The 18245-nt window shown below is 43.1% G+C and overlaps 1 protein-coding gene across 1 annotated transcript in view; it reads left to right on the top strand.

Moving 5' to 3' along the window:
* The first annotated feature begins 1650 nt into the window (after positions 1-1650).
* LOC124622873 (protein enabled homolog) overlaps positions 1651-18245 on the top strand; it is a 32132-nt gene continuing 15537 nt past the window's right edge. Inside the window, exon 1 of the mRNA XM_047148667.1 lies at positions 1651-2088. Within this exon, the coding sequence (XP_047004623.1) occupies positions 1651-2088 (438 nt within the window). The remainder of the gene's footprint in view (positions 2089-18245) is intronic.

Below are 18245 nucleotides of genomic sequence, written 5' to 3'. Positions count from 1 at the left end.
GCCTTTGCATCGCCTTCCGTGTAAGAACGTTCCTTTTTTTTGGTCTTCGGAATGTGACGCTGCTTTCCACAATCTCAAATCTGCTTTGTTGAGTGATCGCTGTTTGATTCATTTCGATCCCTCCAAACCATTTGTTTTCGCTGTAGATGCACTCTCTCACGGCATCGGAGCGGTTATCTCGTACCCCATTAATTCGGTCGATCACCCGATCGATTTTTCGTCTAAGTAGCTCAATTCTGGGGAGCAAAACGATTCTCAAATCGAGAAAGAAGCTTCACCTATTGTGTATGGAGTGACAAAGTTTCATGATTTTTTGTACATTGGCAAGTTCTATTTGGTCAGCGACCATAATCCTTTGATGTCGTTGTTTCACCCGTTGAAGCCAGTTCCAACCCGTACTGCACGAAAGTTGCAACGTTGGTCTTTGTTTTCGTCTAACTACAATTATGAAATTTTGTTTCGGCCTATGGCCCAGCATGGCAATGCCGATGCTTTATCTTGTCTACCCATCGGTCCTGACGACGACTTTGATTCTTCGGAATTGTCACGCATGTTTATTGATGAGCAAGGTAAGGAACTAGCCTATGAGTTTCCGGTGGAGTTTCGTCGCCTTGCTTCCGCGACAGCCGCTGAAGCTTCTTTGCAGATTCTTTTGCAGTATCTTCGTATTCAATGGCCTCCATCTGCTATGCAGATTCGTGATCCACTTGTTCGACGTTACTTCGCACGTCACAACTTATCTGTACACCACAGTGTTATCTTGTTACGAACTGACAATGATCAGTCTAGTGTGGTTGTACCTCGTTCGTTGCAGTACGAAATCCTCCGATAACTGCACGCTGGTTATAGGAGTATAGTGCGGACAAAGCAATTAGCAGGTCGTCACTGCACTTGGGTCGGCATTGATAAAGAAATTCGGGATTTGCTTGCTACTTGTCGCTCTTCAACTGAGCATCAATCTACTCCCCGCCAGTGCTTCTGCGTGGCCGGCTCCTACTGCGCCTTGGCAGCACGTTCATGTTGATTTTGTGGGTCCTTTCTGGGACACCATCTGGTTGATAGTCATTGATCCGTACAGCAACTTTCCTTTTGTTGCCTTCTATTTCATCTGCCAGTACTATTCTGGCTTTGACGTCTATTTTTTGTATTGAGGGCCTTCCTAAAGTTATATTCGCCGACAATGGCATCCAATAGGTGGTCCTGAGTGTTTGAAGCGTTGTTTACTACTAATGGCATTCGCCATCTGACCTCAGCCCCGTTCCACCCCCAGTGGAACGGCGGGGCTGAACGCTTTCTGCGCACGTTTTAGTCGCAGATGAACAAGTTGTGTGCCATACAATCTCGCGAGCGCGCACTTTGGACTTTCCTTGCTTCACATCGCTCCCAGCCGGGTGGCACTCTTTCCCCAGCGGAATTGCTACACGGCCGCGCCCACCGGTCGCTCCTGCAGCTTTTGCACCCGTCGCCACGTGCTCCCGCTGCTTTGCCTCGTTCTGGCTTGGCGCCATTTGATTTGGTGTCCTATCACGTTTTCTCTGGCAGGCAGCGCTGGGATCAGGGGCGCATTCGTCGCCAGCTTAGCAGCACCTTATTTGTCATTTCTGGTCCCTCTGGCACTGTCAAAAGCCGCCACAGCCCACGACTCCACCAATGGCGCCTCCATCGCTCGCGCCTACGCCGCTGGCGCTCCTGCCGCCGCCGCATCCGCCGGTCCGGTCACCTGCACCGGACGGGCGCCTCTCGCCGCCGCCACACACTCACCTCCGGCCGCCGCCGTCGACGCCACCACTTTGTTGCTATGTGGTGCCGGAACCGATGGACCCTGTGGCTGCCGTCACGCCGCCGCCGCCGCTGCCGCCGCTGCCGCCGCCGCCGCCGTCGCCCATGGAGGTCATTGCTCCGCCTCCTCATCCGAGCATACCCATTAGAGGTGCGCAGCCTGGGCAACTTCTCCACGGGGCATTTTCCTCGCCCTCTCGTGAGGGATTCAGGGTCGCGGGTGGGCAGCACGCCCCGGCAGTTCCGCTGTCCGCTCCCTCAGTGCCGCCGCCCCTGGGTCCCTCCACCCGTCGTCGGAAGCGCTATTCGGTGCGTCGTTTCAGGAGGGAGAGTTGTGGTATCGATAGCTATGAAGCCACGGCGTAGGTACAAGTTCTTAGGTTGGCACTACGACACTGACACTGACGACAGCGCCCTCTAGTCGGTGCTGTGCAGCTCTAACAGCGCCGCTCCAGATTTTCCCTATTTGATTCTGAGTAGACGACAAAGCACCATTGTTTCTATTTCATAGTGGGTGAGCCACTACAGCTTTTGCCTTTGTATCTTCTAGCCGATGTAGATTTGATTGATGCATGGGTTTGCACCTACGTTCTCATCTCAGCGAAAGTTAAGTAAGCCTAATGTAATCCTGATTCTGAGAATAGTAATCTTGTAAAATCTACCCACAGTACTGCAGCATTTCACCTTTTCCTGTTCCTACTCACTTCCTGCATTTGGCGTACCTTTCAGTTTACAGGAGCGGATATACGCGCTGCATACCAGGCCGGATACAAAAGATATTATGTAGAACTGAGTGAGAATTATATCAAAAGGTTAGAAGTACTCACAATCAAGCTACAGTTGCTCATTACAAACAGTACTGTAAGGGGCTTAAAAATGTTATTAGGAAGGCAAAGAGTATGTGGTATGCAAATAGAATAGCTACTCACAGGATAAAATTAAAAACATATGATCAGTTGTGAAATAAATGTCTGGTCAGCAGCACAAGGCCGACGATATAAAGTCAGTTCATAGTAAAAATATATCTGTAACTGATAAATCAGATATATGTACAGTATTTAACAATCATTTTCTGAGAATTTCTGGTGAACTAAATAAAAATTTAGTTCCTACAGGGTATCACAACTTCTTTGGCAAATGCCTTTCTGAGATCAATGTCCGAAATACTCCTCTATGATACAGACAAGAGGGAGATTGAGTCAATAATTAAATCACTGAAGGCTAAGGACTCTCATGTACATGACGAAGTGCCTAGCAGAATATTAAAGTACTGTGCTGCACATGTTAGCCCTGTATTTAGCCATATTTGTAATGTTTCCTTTAGGAATGGTGAGTTTCCCGAACAATTAAAGTACTCAGTAGTAAAGCCGCTTTATAAAAAGGGAGAAAAGGATAATGCAGATAATTTTAGACCTATTTCTAAGCAATCAATTTTTTATAAAGTTATTGAAGAAACTGTGTATGTAAGGATAACTGATCATTTTATATCACACGGTTTGGTATCAAAGGTACAGTTCGGTTACAGAAGTCGTTCAACAACTGAAAATGCGGTATTCTCTTTCGTCTGTGAGGTACTGGGTGGGTTAAGCCAAAGGTTTCGAACGCTGTCCCTTTGACTGTTCAGAGATGTCAGTAAATCCACCCAATGATGTAAATAACGACGTATGTGAAGCGCGTATTAGACGGCGGGGGTCCGACAGCCGATCAGTTCTAGTCATTCTACCAGGAAGGAAGTACACGGCACGTATTGTCTGTAGTTCAAACAAGCCTGAACGGTTGATACCGCGGTTCGATCGCGTCCGCGTGGAATGACTCTCAGAAGAGAAGTATCCAGGCGTCTCGGAGTGAACCAGACCGATGTTGTGCGGAAATGGAAGAGATACATAGAAACAGGAATTATCGATGACATGCCTTGTTCAGACCGCCCAAGGGCTACTACTGCAGTGGATGACCGTTACCTACGGATTATGGCTTGGGGTAACCCTGACAGCAGCGCCACCATATTGAACGATGCTTTTCGTGCAGCCACAGGACGTCGTGTTACGATTCAAACTGTGCGCAATGGGCTGCATGATACGCAAATTCATTCCCGACGTCCATGGCGAGCTCCATCTTTGCAACCACGACACCATGCAACATGGTACAGATGTGTCCAACAACATGCCGAATGGATCGCTCTCTTCACCGATGGGTGTCGCACATGCCTTCAGTCAGACAATCGTCGGAGACGTGTTTGGAGGCAACCCGGTCAGGCAGAACGCCTTAGACACACTGTCCAGCGAGTGCAGCAAGGTGGAGGTTCCCTGCTTTACGGGGTGGCATTATGTGTAGCCGAGTTACGCCACTGGTGGTCGTGGAAGGCGCCGTAACGGCTGTACGATACGTGAATATCATCCTCCGACCGATAGAGCAATCATATCAGCAGCATATTGGCAAGACATTCGTGTTCATGGACGACAATTCGCGCCCCCATCCTGCACATCTTGTGAATAACCTCCTTTTGGATAACGACATCGCTCGACTAAAGTGGCCAACATGTTCTCCTGACATGAACCCTATCGAACATGCCTGGGATAGACTCAAAACGGTTGTTGATGGACGACATGCCGAACAACCACTCTGAAGGATCTACGCCGAATCGCCGTTGAGGAGTGGGACAGTCTGGACCAGCAGTGCCTTGATTAACTTGTGGATAGTATTTCTCGACGAATACAGGCATGCATCAATGAAAGATGACGTGCTGCTAGTCATTACAGGTACCGGCGTCTACAGCATTCAGGACCACCACCTCTGAAGGTCTCATTGTATGGTGGTACGACATGCAACGTGCGGTTTTCATGAGCAATAAAGAGGACGGAAGTGGTATTTATGTTGATATCTATTCCTATTTTATGTACAGGTTCCGGAACTCTCGGAAACGAGATGATGCAAAACTTTTTTGATGTGTGTCTTCCGAAGTAATTGCTTTTCTGTTATTGGACAGCATCAGGTCGCTCTAGCACTTAGTTTCGCTATGTTAAAGTGTTTATTAGTATTCGTATTACTATTATTATTATTGCTGCTATTTTTACTGTTTGTGGACAGTAACTGATTCACGTGTTAAGTTAAATATCTTGTAAAACATAATGGAAACGAGAGCAGTAAATTGAAAGAAATTTTTATATGTTACTGTGTCACTCGCAGTTCTGTTTCCTCAGTGAGATAAGTGACCGAAGAGGATCATCATTATAATTAGCAGTTTTTGGAGTCCTGTACACAGTCGCCGTTAAATCTCGACTTCTAGCTCTTGCGCCATTTAAAATGATCGACACACGGTTGTGCGCGATATCTCCCGTTATCGAGTTATTCCTTTAATTAACTCCCTTTTTGTGTATATTAACTTCCACTCAGCCGCATCCTGGTATCTTTATACTGCAGCAACATGTTTCCACAGTAAACTTTATTAGATTTGTCCTCTTACTTGTTCCTTCCGCACTTTTACAACTTTACTTGCTCTCCTTACTCTCAAGCTAGCAACACTTCAGTCTTTCAATCATTGAATTACAAGGTGGCGTTACTGCTTCTTAGTGACGTGTTGTATGGGTAGCCCCTGAGTCATAATCAAAACGACCTCGGTCCCGGGTTGGAATCCCGCCACCGCTTAAATTGTGATTAATAAATCAGCATAGGCTGCCGATGACTTCCGTCATAAGAAGTCACCCTCATTCTGCCAAATGCCTTGTCAAAGAGGTCTGAGGAGCAGACAGAGATTCAGGACACTCTCTTGTCCTTGTGGTGGGAAACTGCCGCTAAAGGCGGAAGAATCAGCAACGTTAAACGACGTGAGGACGCAAAAGACAATGGAAACCACTGCATTAAAGACACACAACCGGTATCCACAGGACATGTGGCCTGTAAAAGTCTCATGATAATCTCTCCATTGGCAAAAGCTTCCGGAATAGTCCCCCATTCGGATCTCCGGGAGGGGGCTGCCAACGTGGAGGTGACCATGAGAAAAAGGTTGAATAATCAATGAAAGGGTAGCGTTCTACGAGTCGGGTCGTGGAATGTCGGAAGCTTGAATGTGGTAGGGAAGCTAGAATATCTAAAAAGGTAAATGCAAATGTTAAATATGGATATAGTAGGGGTCAGGGGAGATAAATGGAAAGAAGACAAGGATTTTTGGTCAGATGAGTACAGGATAATATCAACAGCAGCAGAAAGTGGTATAACTAGAGTAAGATTCGTTATCAATAGGAAGGTAGGGCAGAGAGTGTGCTACTGTGTGATGTGTCAGCACAGTATGTAATTCAGCCTCTTACACGACGACACAAGCTCAGCACAAGAGGCTATTAGGTGGTGGGACTGGACCAAGTGACACATCAGGCAATCAGCATCGACCGTTGCACTGAATATTTATTTGGCACATTTAAACAAGACAAATAACAAATAAAACCATAAACACATTTTTAAAATTACTAACATCTTTAAATTTACCATTTAGATGAGAATTCAAACATTCATAAACCACGGTGGTTACGGCCTATTATACATTTAGCCAAATGAGTTAAAAATTATTTACTCAAAAACTATGATCAACCTGAAGAACAAATTACTGAAATTTAACGAGAAAATGTAGTCTTCCGTTACTCCAGTGATTGGTATTACCAAAGTAATTCAGAGTACAAGCAACAACAATTCAGATACCATGGCATGCAATAATGTTACTTACATGGCAGGCACTCTACAACGTAGGATACAACATATAAAATTTCTTGTGACCAAGCAAACCTCGTGGGATTTAACAAACTACGTCCAGAAGCGGACACCCGCTAACTCAGTTATTTAGAATACAGTCTCGGTATGGACCCCCAAACGGGAGCAGCAGCGGTCACGAATAGCCACGAAAAATCCAAGAACTAGTGAGTATCTACAACAGACTGATATCGGTCTTATGTAACTAGAAACACAATAATTCATTACAGCAAATCATCTATAGAATTAATCAACCTATTAATGAACATCAGCAGGGCAGTACAAATCTATAATCTTGTGTGCGTAAGGCAAATTATACATTAAAGCCGCGAGCGAACTAGATACACGGCCAGCCGGCACGCGCGGGCAAAGGGGGTGGAAAATACACAACAGCACAAGCAGGACACAACCCAGGACCCCGCACCGGCTGCCAAGACAAATAGCAGAAGTCCAGATAAAACGAAATCAAAATGCAAGTAACTAGCGTGCAGGCTAACGGTATATCGAGCCCCCTCCCCCCCTCCCCCCGACGCGAAACACAAAGCGACTGACAGAAAATAGTCACACTTAAATTTCTGATTAAATAAGAATTAATTACAATATACACATTCTGTCATTAAAGGAATTCTTGTACTTAAATTAATAGAATCAGTTTCAATCTATTCAATACACACAATAACAACTGGTCTCTCAATAACTTGTGAAAATTTGTGAAACTTCTTATTTAGAATTAGATACGTGTCTCTCAGACACACTATCACTTCAGATAGAAACGTAACAATAACGTTATTGCAATTCACTGCAAAATATATCGAGGAAAAATTTTATCGATGTATATCCATAGCAACTGGTCATCATATCTCCGTTGTGTGATATAAATACAATTACCAGGCGGCACGTAGACAAGGACCAACCAGACTGTTTTCAATGACGGTTAAGCGCTGACAGTAACAACCTCCAAACACAATGTATCGGCACTCCCGGCCTTAGTAAATGTTAATCATCACATCACATACAGCTCTCACTGGAACATTGCGTAGTTTCTTAAAATTAAACACAGTCGAGGAGAGAATCAGTAGGAGTAGCAACGGTCGGCCAATAAAAATGGTTCAAATAGCTCTGAGCACTATGGGACTTAACATATGAGGTCATCAGTCCCCTAGAACTTAGAGCTACTTAAATGTAACTAACTTAAGGACTTCACACAGATCCACGGCCAAGGCAGGATTCGAAGCTGCAATCGTAGCGGTCACGCGGTTCCAGACTGAAGCACCTAGAACCGCTCGGCCACAGGGGCCGGCCGGCCAAGAAGGTGAAGTCAACAGCACGGAACCCAGCAGTCGATTGCTGCCAAAATTTACAGCACAAGCAAGGCCCTTACTCTCTTGTTTGTTCGACGAAACCAGCCGCCGAAGATCCCGGTGTGAGCAGACATACAGCAAGCGAAATACACCAGCGGCTTCCCAGCAGCGTGACTGCTTCCACGCCGGCGATATTTGCTACGGTGCCGTCACCCGGGTAAACAGCCACTGTTAGATGTGCTCTTCCTGCTTCCTCGCACGGCACCTGTGCAGTCCACCAGACTTGGCAGAATACGTTACTGCTAGGCGTCCCAAAGCAAAATTCCACACTGCTTGCTAGGGATTACCGCTCGCCCCGGATCGGCCCAGTAGGTGGCGCCAGCGCGCGTTCTGCGCGCACTACCGGCGGCGGGAATATCGCTGATCGAGCAACACGGCTCACTGTAAACAGTTCAATGATATGATTATTCTTACCAGAATCGACAGTAACCCAACACAGACTACAATAGTTTAGGTATACGTACCGACGTCGCAAGATGAAGAGATAAAGAAAGTATATGAGGATATTGAAAGGGTAATACAACACACAAAGGGAGATAAAATCACACAGTCATGGGGGACTGAAATGCAGTTATAGGGTAAGGAGTAGAACGAAAGGTTGCAGGAGAATATGGGCTTGGGACAAGGAATAAGAAAGGAGAAAAACTAATTGAGTTTTGTGATACGGAAAGATTTCAATTAGATTACATCATGGTCAGACAGAGATTCTGAAATCAGATACTGGGTTGTATGGCGTACCGAGGAATAGATATTGACACAGATCACAATGTAGTAGGATGAAGAATAAGCTGAAGTTTAAGATATTAGTCAGGAAGAATCAATATGCTAAGAAGTTGGATACGGAAGTACTAAGGAATGACGAGATACGCTTGAAGTTATCTAAGGCTGTAGATACAGCAACAAACAATAGTCCAGATTGCACTACAATTGAAGAAGTATGGGCATATCTAAAAAGGGTTATCACAGAAGTTTAAAAGAACAACGTAGATACAAGTAGGGTAACTGCAAAGAAATCTTGGGTAGCAGAAGAAATACTACGGATGATCGAAGAAAGAATGAAGTGTAAATATGATCAGGGAGATTCAGGAATAGAGAAATACAAATCGCTTAGGAACGAAATAAATAGGAAGAGCAGGGAAGCTAAGGCGCAACAGCTTCTCGAAAAATGTAAGAAAATCGACAAAAGAAATGACTCAGGAGAGTCAAAACAATCTGCAGTGAAATTAAAAAGCAAGCGAGGTAACATTAAGAGTGCAACCGGAATTCCATTCTTAAGTGCAGAGGACAGAGCGGATATATGAAAAGAATACATTGAAGGCCTCTGTGATGGGGAAATTTGTCTGATGTGATAGAAAAAGAAACCGGAATTGTTTCAGAAGAGATAGGGGATCCAGTATTAAAATCTGAATTTAAAAGAGACTTAAGATTAAATGAGGAAGTAGGTGTCGATGACATTCCATCGTAATTTTTAAAATCGTTAGGGGAAGTTGCAACAAAACGACAATTCACGTTGATCTTTGGAATGTATGAGTCTAAAAATATACCAAGTGACTTTTGGAAAAATATCATACACAGAATTCCGAAGACTGCAAGGGCTGACAAGTGCGAGAATTATCGCACAATCAGCTTAACAGCTCATGCACGCAAGTAGCTGAAAACAGTAATATACAGAAGAATGAAAAAGAAAATTGAGGATGTGTTAGATGACGATCAGTTTGGCTTTAGAAAAGGTAAAGGCACCGCACAGACAATTCTGACGTAGCAGTTGATAATGGAAGGAAGACTAAAGAAAAATCATGACACGTTCATAGTATCACGTTGATCTAGAAAAAGCTTTCGACAATGCATAATGGTGCAAAATGTTCCAAATTTTGAGCAAAATAGAGTTTAGCTACATGGTGGGGTGTGTAATAGACATTATGTGCGAGAATCAAAAGGAAATAGTAATAGTGGACGATCAAAAACCAAATGCTCGGATGGTGGTGGTGGTTAGTGTTTAACGTCCCGTCGACAACGAGGTCATTAGAGACGGAGCGCAAGCTCGGGTTAGGGAAGGATTGAGAAGGAAATCGGCCGTGCCCTTTCAAAGGAACCATCCCGGCATTTGCCTGAAACGATTTAGGGAAATCACGGAAAACCTAAATCAGGATGGCCGGAGACGGGATTGAACCGTCGTCCTCCCGAATAAATGCTCGGATGGAAAAGGGTTTAAGACAGAAGTCTTTCGTCCCTGATGTTCGTCTGCACATCGAAGAAGCAACGATGGAAATAAAAGAAAGATTTAGGATTGTAATTAAAATTCAAGGAGATGCGGTATCAATGATACGATTCGGTGATGATACTGCTATCCTTAGTGAAAGCATTAGAAGAATTACATGATCTGCTGAATGGAATGGACAGTCTAATGAGTACAGAATATTGATTGTCAGCAAATCGAAGAAATACGAAAGTATTGAGAAGTATCAGAAGTGAGGATAGCGAGGAACTTAATCAAGATTGATGGTCAGGAAGTAGATGAAGTTAAGGAATTCTGCTACCTACGCAGCAAAGTAACCAACAATCTGAGCAGAATTGGAGAGGTAAGGCATCTGTGGAAACACTGATAAGGAGAAGGGACAGGAAAATAGGACATTTGTTAAGACATGAGGGAATGACTTCCATGATACCAGAGGGAGCTGTAGAGGGCAAAAACTGTAGAGGAAGACAGAGACTGAAATACGATCAGAAAATAATTGAGGATGTAGGTTGAAAATACAGAGAGGATGGCACAGGAGAGAAATCCGTGGTGGGCTGCATCAAATCAGTCGGAATACTGATGATTAAAGAAAAAAGAGACGTGGCCGACTGTGCGCAAGTCTGTACCAATACACAAATACTACCAAGAACATCAAGAACAAAACTGCCGGCAGATAACTGCCTCTAACGTATTGTCTAGAGGAGTAAGATACCGTCAATAAACTGCAGAAACACATTACAGAAAGGACAGACTAAGTGGACAAGTTGACTGAGCAAGTCTAATGATACAGGGTGGGGCAAATGAAAGTGCCCCGGAGAACAGAGTTCCAAGGTTCAAAGAAACACATCACAGGAAAGGAAAAACAGTAGTAACATGACAATAGCAGATGTTGAACCACCATTCATCTCTTGCCACTACTGGGCCCTAGCCAGCCAGTTGCTGATGGCGGATCGAAGCTATACTCAGCAGTACAGCTGCAGGATTGCTGCAGTCTCATCCGAAATGCTACGCTGCAGTTCTTGAAGACAATGAGGGTTGTTGTGGGACACCTTCGACTTGAGGGTTCCCCACAAAAAGTTATCACACACTGACAGATCAGGTGACCTTAGAGGTCAGGTAGGGCCACGGCCAGACTGATCCCTGCTAACAACTCTGTCAGGCGTGAATATTATGTAAATGTGCTACAACGTTCGGCCGGATGTATGGGCAGTTGCTCCATCCTGTTGAAGGTAATTGTAGGTCTTTTCCTCCTCCGTTAAGGCCGCCACAAATGAGTCGGACCACTGCTACGTTTTCACCAACTAACTCGACCAAAGGATAAGAGTCTGGATGTAGTTGATCTTCGGAAATAGACAGGTAAGACCGTGATATCATAAGAAGATTATCGGATACTATTTTGCAGTGTCTATGTATTACAACGCCCTATTCAGTTTGACACACGGTTAAATACTGACTCTGCCAAATAGTATTTCATGCCTAGACAGGCCGTAACAATAATAAACAAGTCTCTCCCCGTGCAGGAAAGACAGCAACTGTTGAGCTGGGCCGAGAGGATAGCCGAAGTTGTTGTGGCGACCGCTCGCGTAAAGCAGGAAATACAGTTTCGGGCCTTGGTCCGGCACAAATTTACGTCGCTCACTAATAAACTTTGCAGCTGAAGCATGGTTCAAATGGCTCTGAGAACTATGGGACTTAACATCTGCGGTCATAAGTCCCCTAGAACTTAGAACTGCTTAAACCTAACTAACCTGAGGACATCACACACATCCGTGCCCGAGGCAGGATTCGAACGTGCGACCGTAGCGAGCTGAAGCACAATCATATTCACATCAGAAAATACATTTATTCTAGATTCATAAATACTGACTGTCTACAGTTGCCTAGTACAAACTCGAGAGTCTTCGGAGTTTATGATAAAGCATATTCCTGTCTGCGGACTCGTATACAAATGAGTGGGAGTTATAGATCTCTTGCTTCAAAAATTCATAGCGAAGATACTGAAAGAAAAATAAAACTTCAGTATTGAAGAAGCCTATGCCCACGTGGTAAATGGGCCGACAGTAACTGTAACCAAAACAATGTGTTGGGACTGTGACCTTTTCAACTTCTAGGGCAAGTCTCAATTATTCGGCAGATCATACATTTTACTCTACGGAATTCCGTACGAAGGTGTGCTGAAAAGTAATGCCTCCGAGGTTTTTATGCGTTTTCTCACATGATATACTGCGAACTACGGATGAAGGGCAACAGGCAGATTCCATATTTCTAAATTTCCGAAAAGCATTTGACACAGCCCCCAGTGCCGACTGTTGACGAAGGTGCGATCATGTGGCTACTTTCTTAGGATGTGAGTGGCTCGAAAACTTCTTAAGCACCAGCACGCAGTTTGTTGCCCTCGAGAGCGAGTGTTCATTAATGAAAAGGTGTGCCACAGGGAGGTCTGATACGGCCGTTATTGTTTTCTAAGATTAATTATGTGACGGACAATATGCAGCAACGTGAGGTTGTTTGCTGATGATGCTGTGGTGTATGTGAAAGTAACGAAGCTGAGTGACTGCTGGAGGGTACAAGATGACTTTGACAAAATTTCTAGTTGATGTTATAAATGACACAGAGCTCTAAACGTAGAAAGATGTAACTTACGTGTATGAGTCGGGAAAACGAAACCGTATGTTCAGATACAACATTAGTAATGTCCAACTTGATACAGTCACTTCGGTTAAATATCTGGGTGTAATTTTATAGAGACATTTGAAAATGAAAGAGCATGTGAGGATTGTGGTAGGGAAGGTGAATTGTCGACTTCGGTTTATTGGGAGAATTTTGGGAAATTGTTGCTCATCTGTGAAGGAGACCGCTAATAGGAGGCTAAAGCAACCTATTCATGGGTACTGCTCTAGTGTTCGGCATCGGCAGCAGGTCGCATTAGATATCGAAGCAGTTTAGAGGCGGATTGCTACGTTTCTTACCAATAGGTTCGAACAACACGGAAGTATTGCGGAGATGTTTCGAAAACTCAAATGGATGTCATTGGAGGGATGGCAACGTTGTTTTCGAGGAGCACTGTTGAGAAAATTTAGAGATTCTGCATTTAAAGCTGACTGTAGAACGATTTTTCTGACACCAATATACAATTCTCGTCAGAACCACTAAAATAAGATAAGAGAAATTAGGGCTCATACGGAGGCTCTGTCTGTGAGTGTGAAAGGAAAGGAAATGTCTAGTAGTGTTACAGGGTACCCTCCGCCACAACTCAACGCTAGCTGGTCGAGTATGTACGTACATGTTGTAGATTACTGTAGGGCCTTGTACTACACCTGTCGACCACAAAGAGTTTGGACGGCAGCATATCGCACACGTTACAAGGCGATACGCCCGCTTCTGCGCATGCCGAAACCAGTATGCTTTGTCGTTGGTAACAGTTTTGTCTGACACTTAGGCCACCGCATCGTAGTTCACAGGACACCGAGTACCTAATCCTAGGCTCTAGTGGTGCTTTGCTGAACCGTTACTGGTGCTATCAGTTTGTTGCCGGTTAATGCCAACTAGCATCGTGCTTGTCTATATCGTCTTAGTTCTCAGTTTAATTTATCATTAATTATCTATCGAAATGAGTAAGTGTATAATTTACGGCAAGTACAGTGGGTTGACAGAAGTAGCAGGACACATTACCCAGTCCGACACGGTGCAGAAAACCCATTGGCATTCAAAATAGCTTCCATCTGTGTCGAAGGGGATAAATGTAGATCCTCACCATTCTTCCGACAATTTTAAGTTCCTCTCACCAAAGTAGATCTCAAGTGCTCAATAATGTTGAGATCTAGCTATTGTGATGATCGGAAGTTATGTGACAAGTCATCCTCGTGCTTACAGAAACAGTCTGAGCCGATGGGAAATTGTGAACAGGGGCCCTGCCGTTTTGGAACAGAGAATCACCGTTTGGGAACAAATATTGTACAATAACATGGACCTGATACGACAATATGGCCACATAATCCGTGGTAGTAATGAGAACTTGCAGAGTAACCAGGGGCGAATGGAATACCATCATATGTTTGCCGAAGTCATCACCGAACCCCTGCATATTTTTTCTTCACTCTTGGCAGCAGTCTGCATCGTAGGCTTGGGACGGCGTAAAGTCGGCAACAATTTGGGAACATAATGAAACCCGACTCATACGGCCAACTATATTTCTTCCATTGCTCCATTGTCCAGGTTTTGTAGCTTCGTCACCACAGTTCACTGTCACGGGAATAGACATGACTGCCGTGAGGTTTCGGAATTCAATCTCGTTCTGCAATTCCCGGTCTTTGAAGTTTTTCTTTGTATTATTTTGGTGGTGACAGGGTTCGGGAGTGCGATATTATGTTCTGAAGCGACATTTGTAGCTGTCCTCTTATTCTTCATCACAATCGTATTCAATGACCGTCTGCCACCGTCACACTACATACAGCATAAGCGTTTTGACCTAGCAAAATTTGATTTTTCGGTTCCCCTGTACGCGTTATAGCTCTTCGATACAGCGCCTCTTGAAACATACTTGGGTACGGATGCACCCACCATACGAGTACCAAATTTTTCCCACATCGAATTCACTTATGTCCTACGTAATGCACTCATGACTATATAGAACACACTTCCGATCACGACTGACACCTGCAGTGCACAGTCCTTTCCTTGAAGCTGGGTACCCTTACGGTAAATAGTTTACGGACTACATTGGCTCAAGTAGAGAAAGTTTGATCATTAGCATACTGTATGTGGAGGATCCTATAGATATTTTTTAAATATTTTTGTTATCAGTCTTCTGACAGATTTGATGCGACCGCTAGGAATTCCTCTTCTGTGACTACTTTTTCAACCCAGAAAAGCAATTGCAGCCTGCGTCCTATTTACTGGATGCATTCCGATTTCTGTGTTTCTCTGCAGTTTTCGCTCCGCGCAAACCCCTGCAGTACATGGGAGTGTTCCCTAATGTCTTAACAAATATCCCTTCATCCTGAACCTTTATCTCGTCAGTGTTTTCCATATGTTTCTTTCCTCATACATTCTGCGGAGAACCTCCTCATTCCTTACTTTGTCAGTCCACTTGATTTTCAACATTCGTGAGCAACACCACATCTCAAAGGCTTCGATTCTCTTTTGTTTCCGTTTCCCCACAGACCACGTTTCACCACTACACCTTAGAGTGCTCCAAAAGCAAATTCTCAGAAATGTCTTCCAGAAATTTAGATGTTTGATACTAACAGAATCCTCTTGGCCAGGACTGCCTTTTTTACCAGTATTATCCAGCTTTTTATGTTTTCATTGTTTCGTGGGTTGATTTGGTGCCCAGGTAGCACAGTACCTAAACTTTGTCTACTACGTCGTCCCCAACTTTGATCTTATGTTTCCCGCTGTTCTCATTGCTGTTACTTCTAACTATTTTCATCTTTCCTTGATTAACTCTCAATCCATATTCTGTACCCATTAGACTGTATTCCATCCAACAATTGCTGTATTTCTTCCTCGCTTTTAATGAGAGTAGTAATGTCATCTGCGAAGCTTATCATTGACATCATTAGTCCCGAAGTGCTTCCTGTTTCAAGCGGAATAATATCGTAGAGGGAAAATGGTAAATCATCATTCTTTTATTTCTATGATTGATTCTTCTATGTGTAGTCTCAACAGCAGCAGCGAAAAGATTGGGTCCCTCTTTTTAATTGTAATTTGTGGTTAGTTCCTATGGGACCAAAGTGCTGAGGTCATCAGTTCCTAGGCTAGGCTTGTGCACAACTTAATCTAATTTGAACTGACTTTCGCTAAGGACAACACACACACCCATGACCGAGGGTGGACTCGAACCTCCGACAGGGGGAGTTGCGAAAACCGTAGAAAGGCGCGCACTAGACCATGTGGCTATCCTGCGCGGCTCATCCCTCTTTCACACCCTTTTCGGTCACATCACATCATTTTTAGTCGTCTATTTTTATTGTCCCCTCTTGGTTCTTGTACGAACTGTATATTACCTGCCTTTTACTACAGCACACCCCTGCAAGAGCTGGTAGGGCTGGCATAATATTTGTGATTCCTGTTTACGTTCTCCATGTTGTGGAAACAGAGATGTTGAATACATCACCGTCTGATGTCAGCTACAAACTACCGTCAATAAACTATCAGAGTACTACGGTCAAGCTGTAAGAAGCAATGAAAATAACCTATATGGTACGAAAAATCCTATGCAGGCAATCTTTTCCCATAAAATATTAGAAGATAACAAGTTCATCCACAACCTTCGATTAGGAGGATTTGCCCTAATATAAAAAGGATGAATCAGCTGTAGCTTTAGCCGCAATAATCCCTTATCTGAGGATATTGGAGTTAGTAGAGATTTGGCAAATCTAGGTCTACTGAACAAATGCCTGATAAGGAAAACAAAAAATGTGAATCAGTAATTCGGCAATGCAGTTTTCACAAGAGACCACACATTGAATCTTGGTTTGTATAGTGATAGAATTAATGGCGGTAATACTGGTAGACTGAAAATCTAGGAGGAACTGTTAGCGCAGATGAATTGAAACACAAAAATCATATTGGAGGAACTTTACAAAATTCGCTAAAGCTGAGATACAAGCCCAGAAATTGTCCAAGAAGACAAGATTTTTTAAGAGGAGGAAGATCATGGGAAGCATGCAGACAACTTGTACCGCTGCGCTTTTAAACGTTTTATCTGTTGAAATTTGAATCAGAATTTAGATTAAATTGTAGCTACAATTTCTGAAAAAAAACTTTTTCAAACGAAAAGTCCTGTTTCTCAGAGACTGTAGAAGACAGAATTTTAATTATTTTTACAATTCGTTTATAATTTCCTTCTGATACTAAAGCTCTAGGATAGTAGATGGCGCCTTATATTGGCAGCAAAATCCACAAAAATTTAAGAAAATAATTAAAAAACAAATACAAGAGGGAAAAAAATGTATCCTATCTCCTGGAATATATACTTCAACCAAACTAGAAGAGTAAGTGAACGAAGCATGTGTAAGTAACCTCCGAAAGTCTCATTAATCTGCGTGTCATAGTTCCTGAGAAAGTAGGTCAAAAAATTCGCTGCTTTAACAGTAGATAGATGAGCCATTCACACTCCTGTTAACGCTAATTTACAAGATGTGCGCAGAAAGCTGTGCTAAAACGACTCCATAAACATGTTACACTGGACAATCACTAATTTCGCATAAGACACAGTTAAGTTATGTTATCGCTAGTAAATGTGTCTTTAAGATTTTGGACACAACACCAGGTCGGAATGAACCGTGTTACTATGACAATTCGAAAAATTATATTTTCACTCTCCAAAAATACTTCGGTTGTACCACTCTGTGATATTTTGGCAGGTCCGTTACTGCTGTTGTTTTCGCAACAGTATACCTTTTTTTCAAATTAAATTTATTTCCACTCAATTACAAATACGTATATTGCACCTGAAAGATTATAAACTAATATAAAGGTCAAAAATGCTACAGCCGATTTTTAAAACCAGTGAAGTATAAAAGAAACCACACACATCCTTAACTAATTAATAAATTACTTTAAATGTGTGCTGTACCATGTTTCACTCCTGTCTCTAATGTTTAATGTTTTCTTCGAGAATTTAGCGTCTCAATCATACAGTTGATAACCAGACAGAAAGTGATATTTGTATGACACACCGCAGTAAATATTGAAGTAGCTGGTAAAAATAATATTCAACATAACTATCAGATCCTTTCTCTGATAGACAATATTTATTTCACAATTAAAGACTTCGGGGTCATTTAGAACTAGAGGTATATACATGTTCTCTAGAAACAAAAACATGTAGTTAACGAAAAGACAGTACACAGACTTTACCCCAGAATTGTATGATAAACTGTTGACTGTTGTTAAAATTACTTTGCGTATTACATAGGATAGTTGGAAAGAAGTTTTTCAGAAATGCTTTCGAGACTATCTGGTTTCTTTTAGATAATTGTTCCTAAAAATCATCTATAGCCACACTTATTCGGGAAGAGGTTAAAAAATGCACGGTACAGATAAGAATATCGCTATCCGCTGTGACAGAGAGTTGTACAGAAATCTCGATTTAGTAATAGGTGTGCAAAATTATTTTCATGAACTTA

Source organism: Schistocerca americana, chromosome 7 (assembly GCF_021461395.2).
Source record: "Schistocerca americana isolate TAMUIC-IGC-003095 chromosome 7, iqSchAmer2.1, whole genome shotgun sequence".
NCBI classification, from domain to species: domain Eukaryota; kingdom Metazoa; phylum Arthropoda; class Insecta; order Orthoptera; family Acrididae; genus Schistocerca; species Schistocerca americana.
The sequence above is the reverse complement of the archived record's forward strand: the minus strand, read 5'-3'. Positions and strand labels throughout refer to the sequence as shown.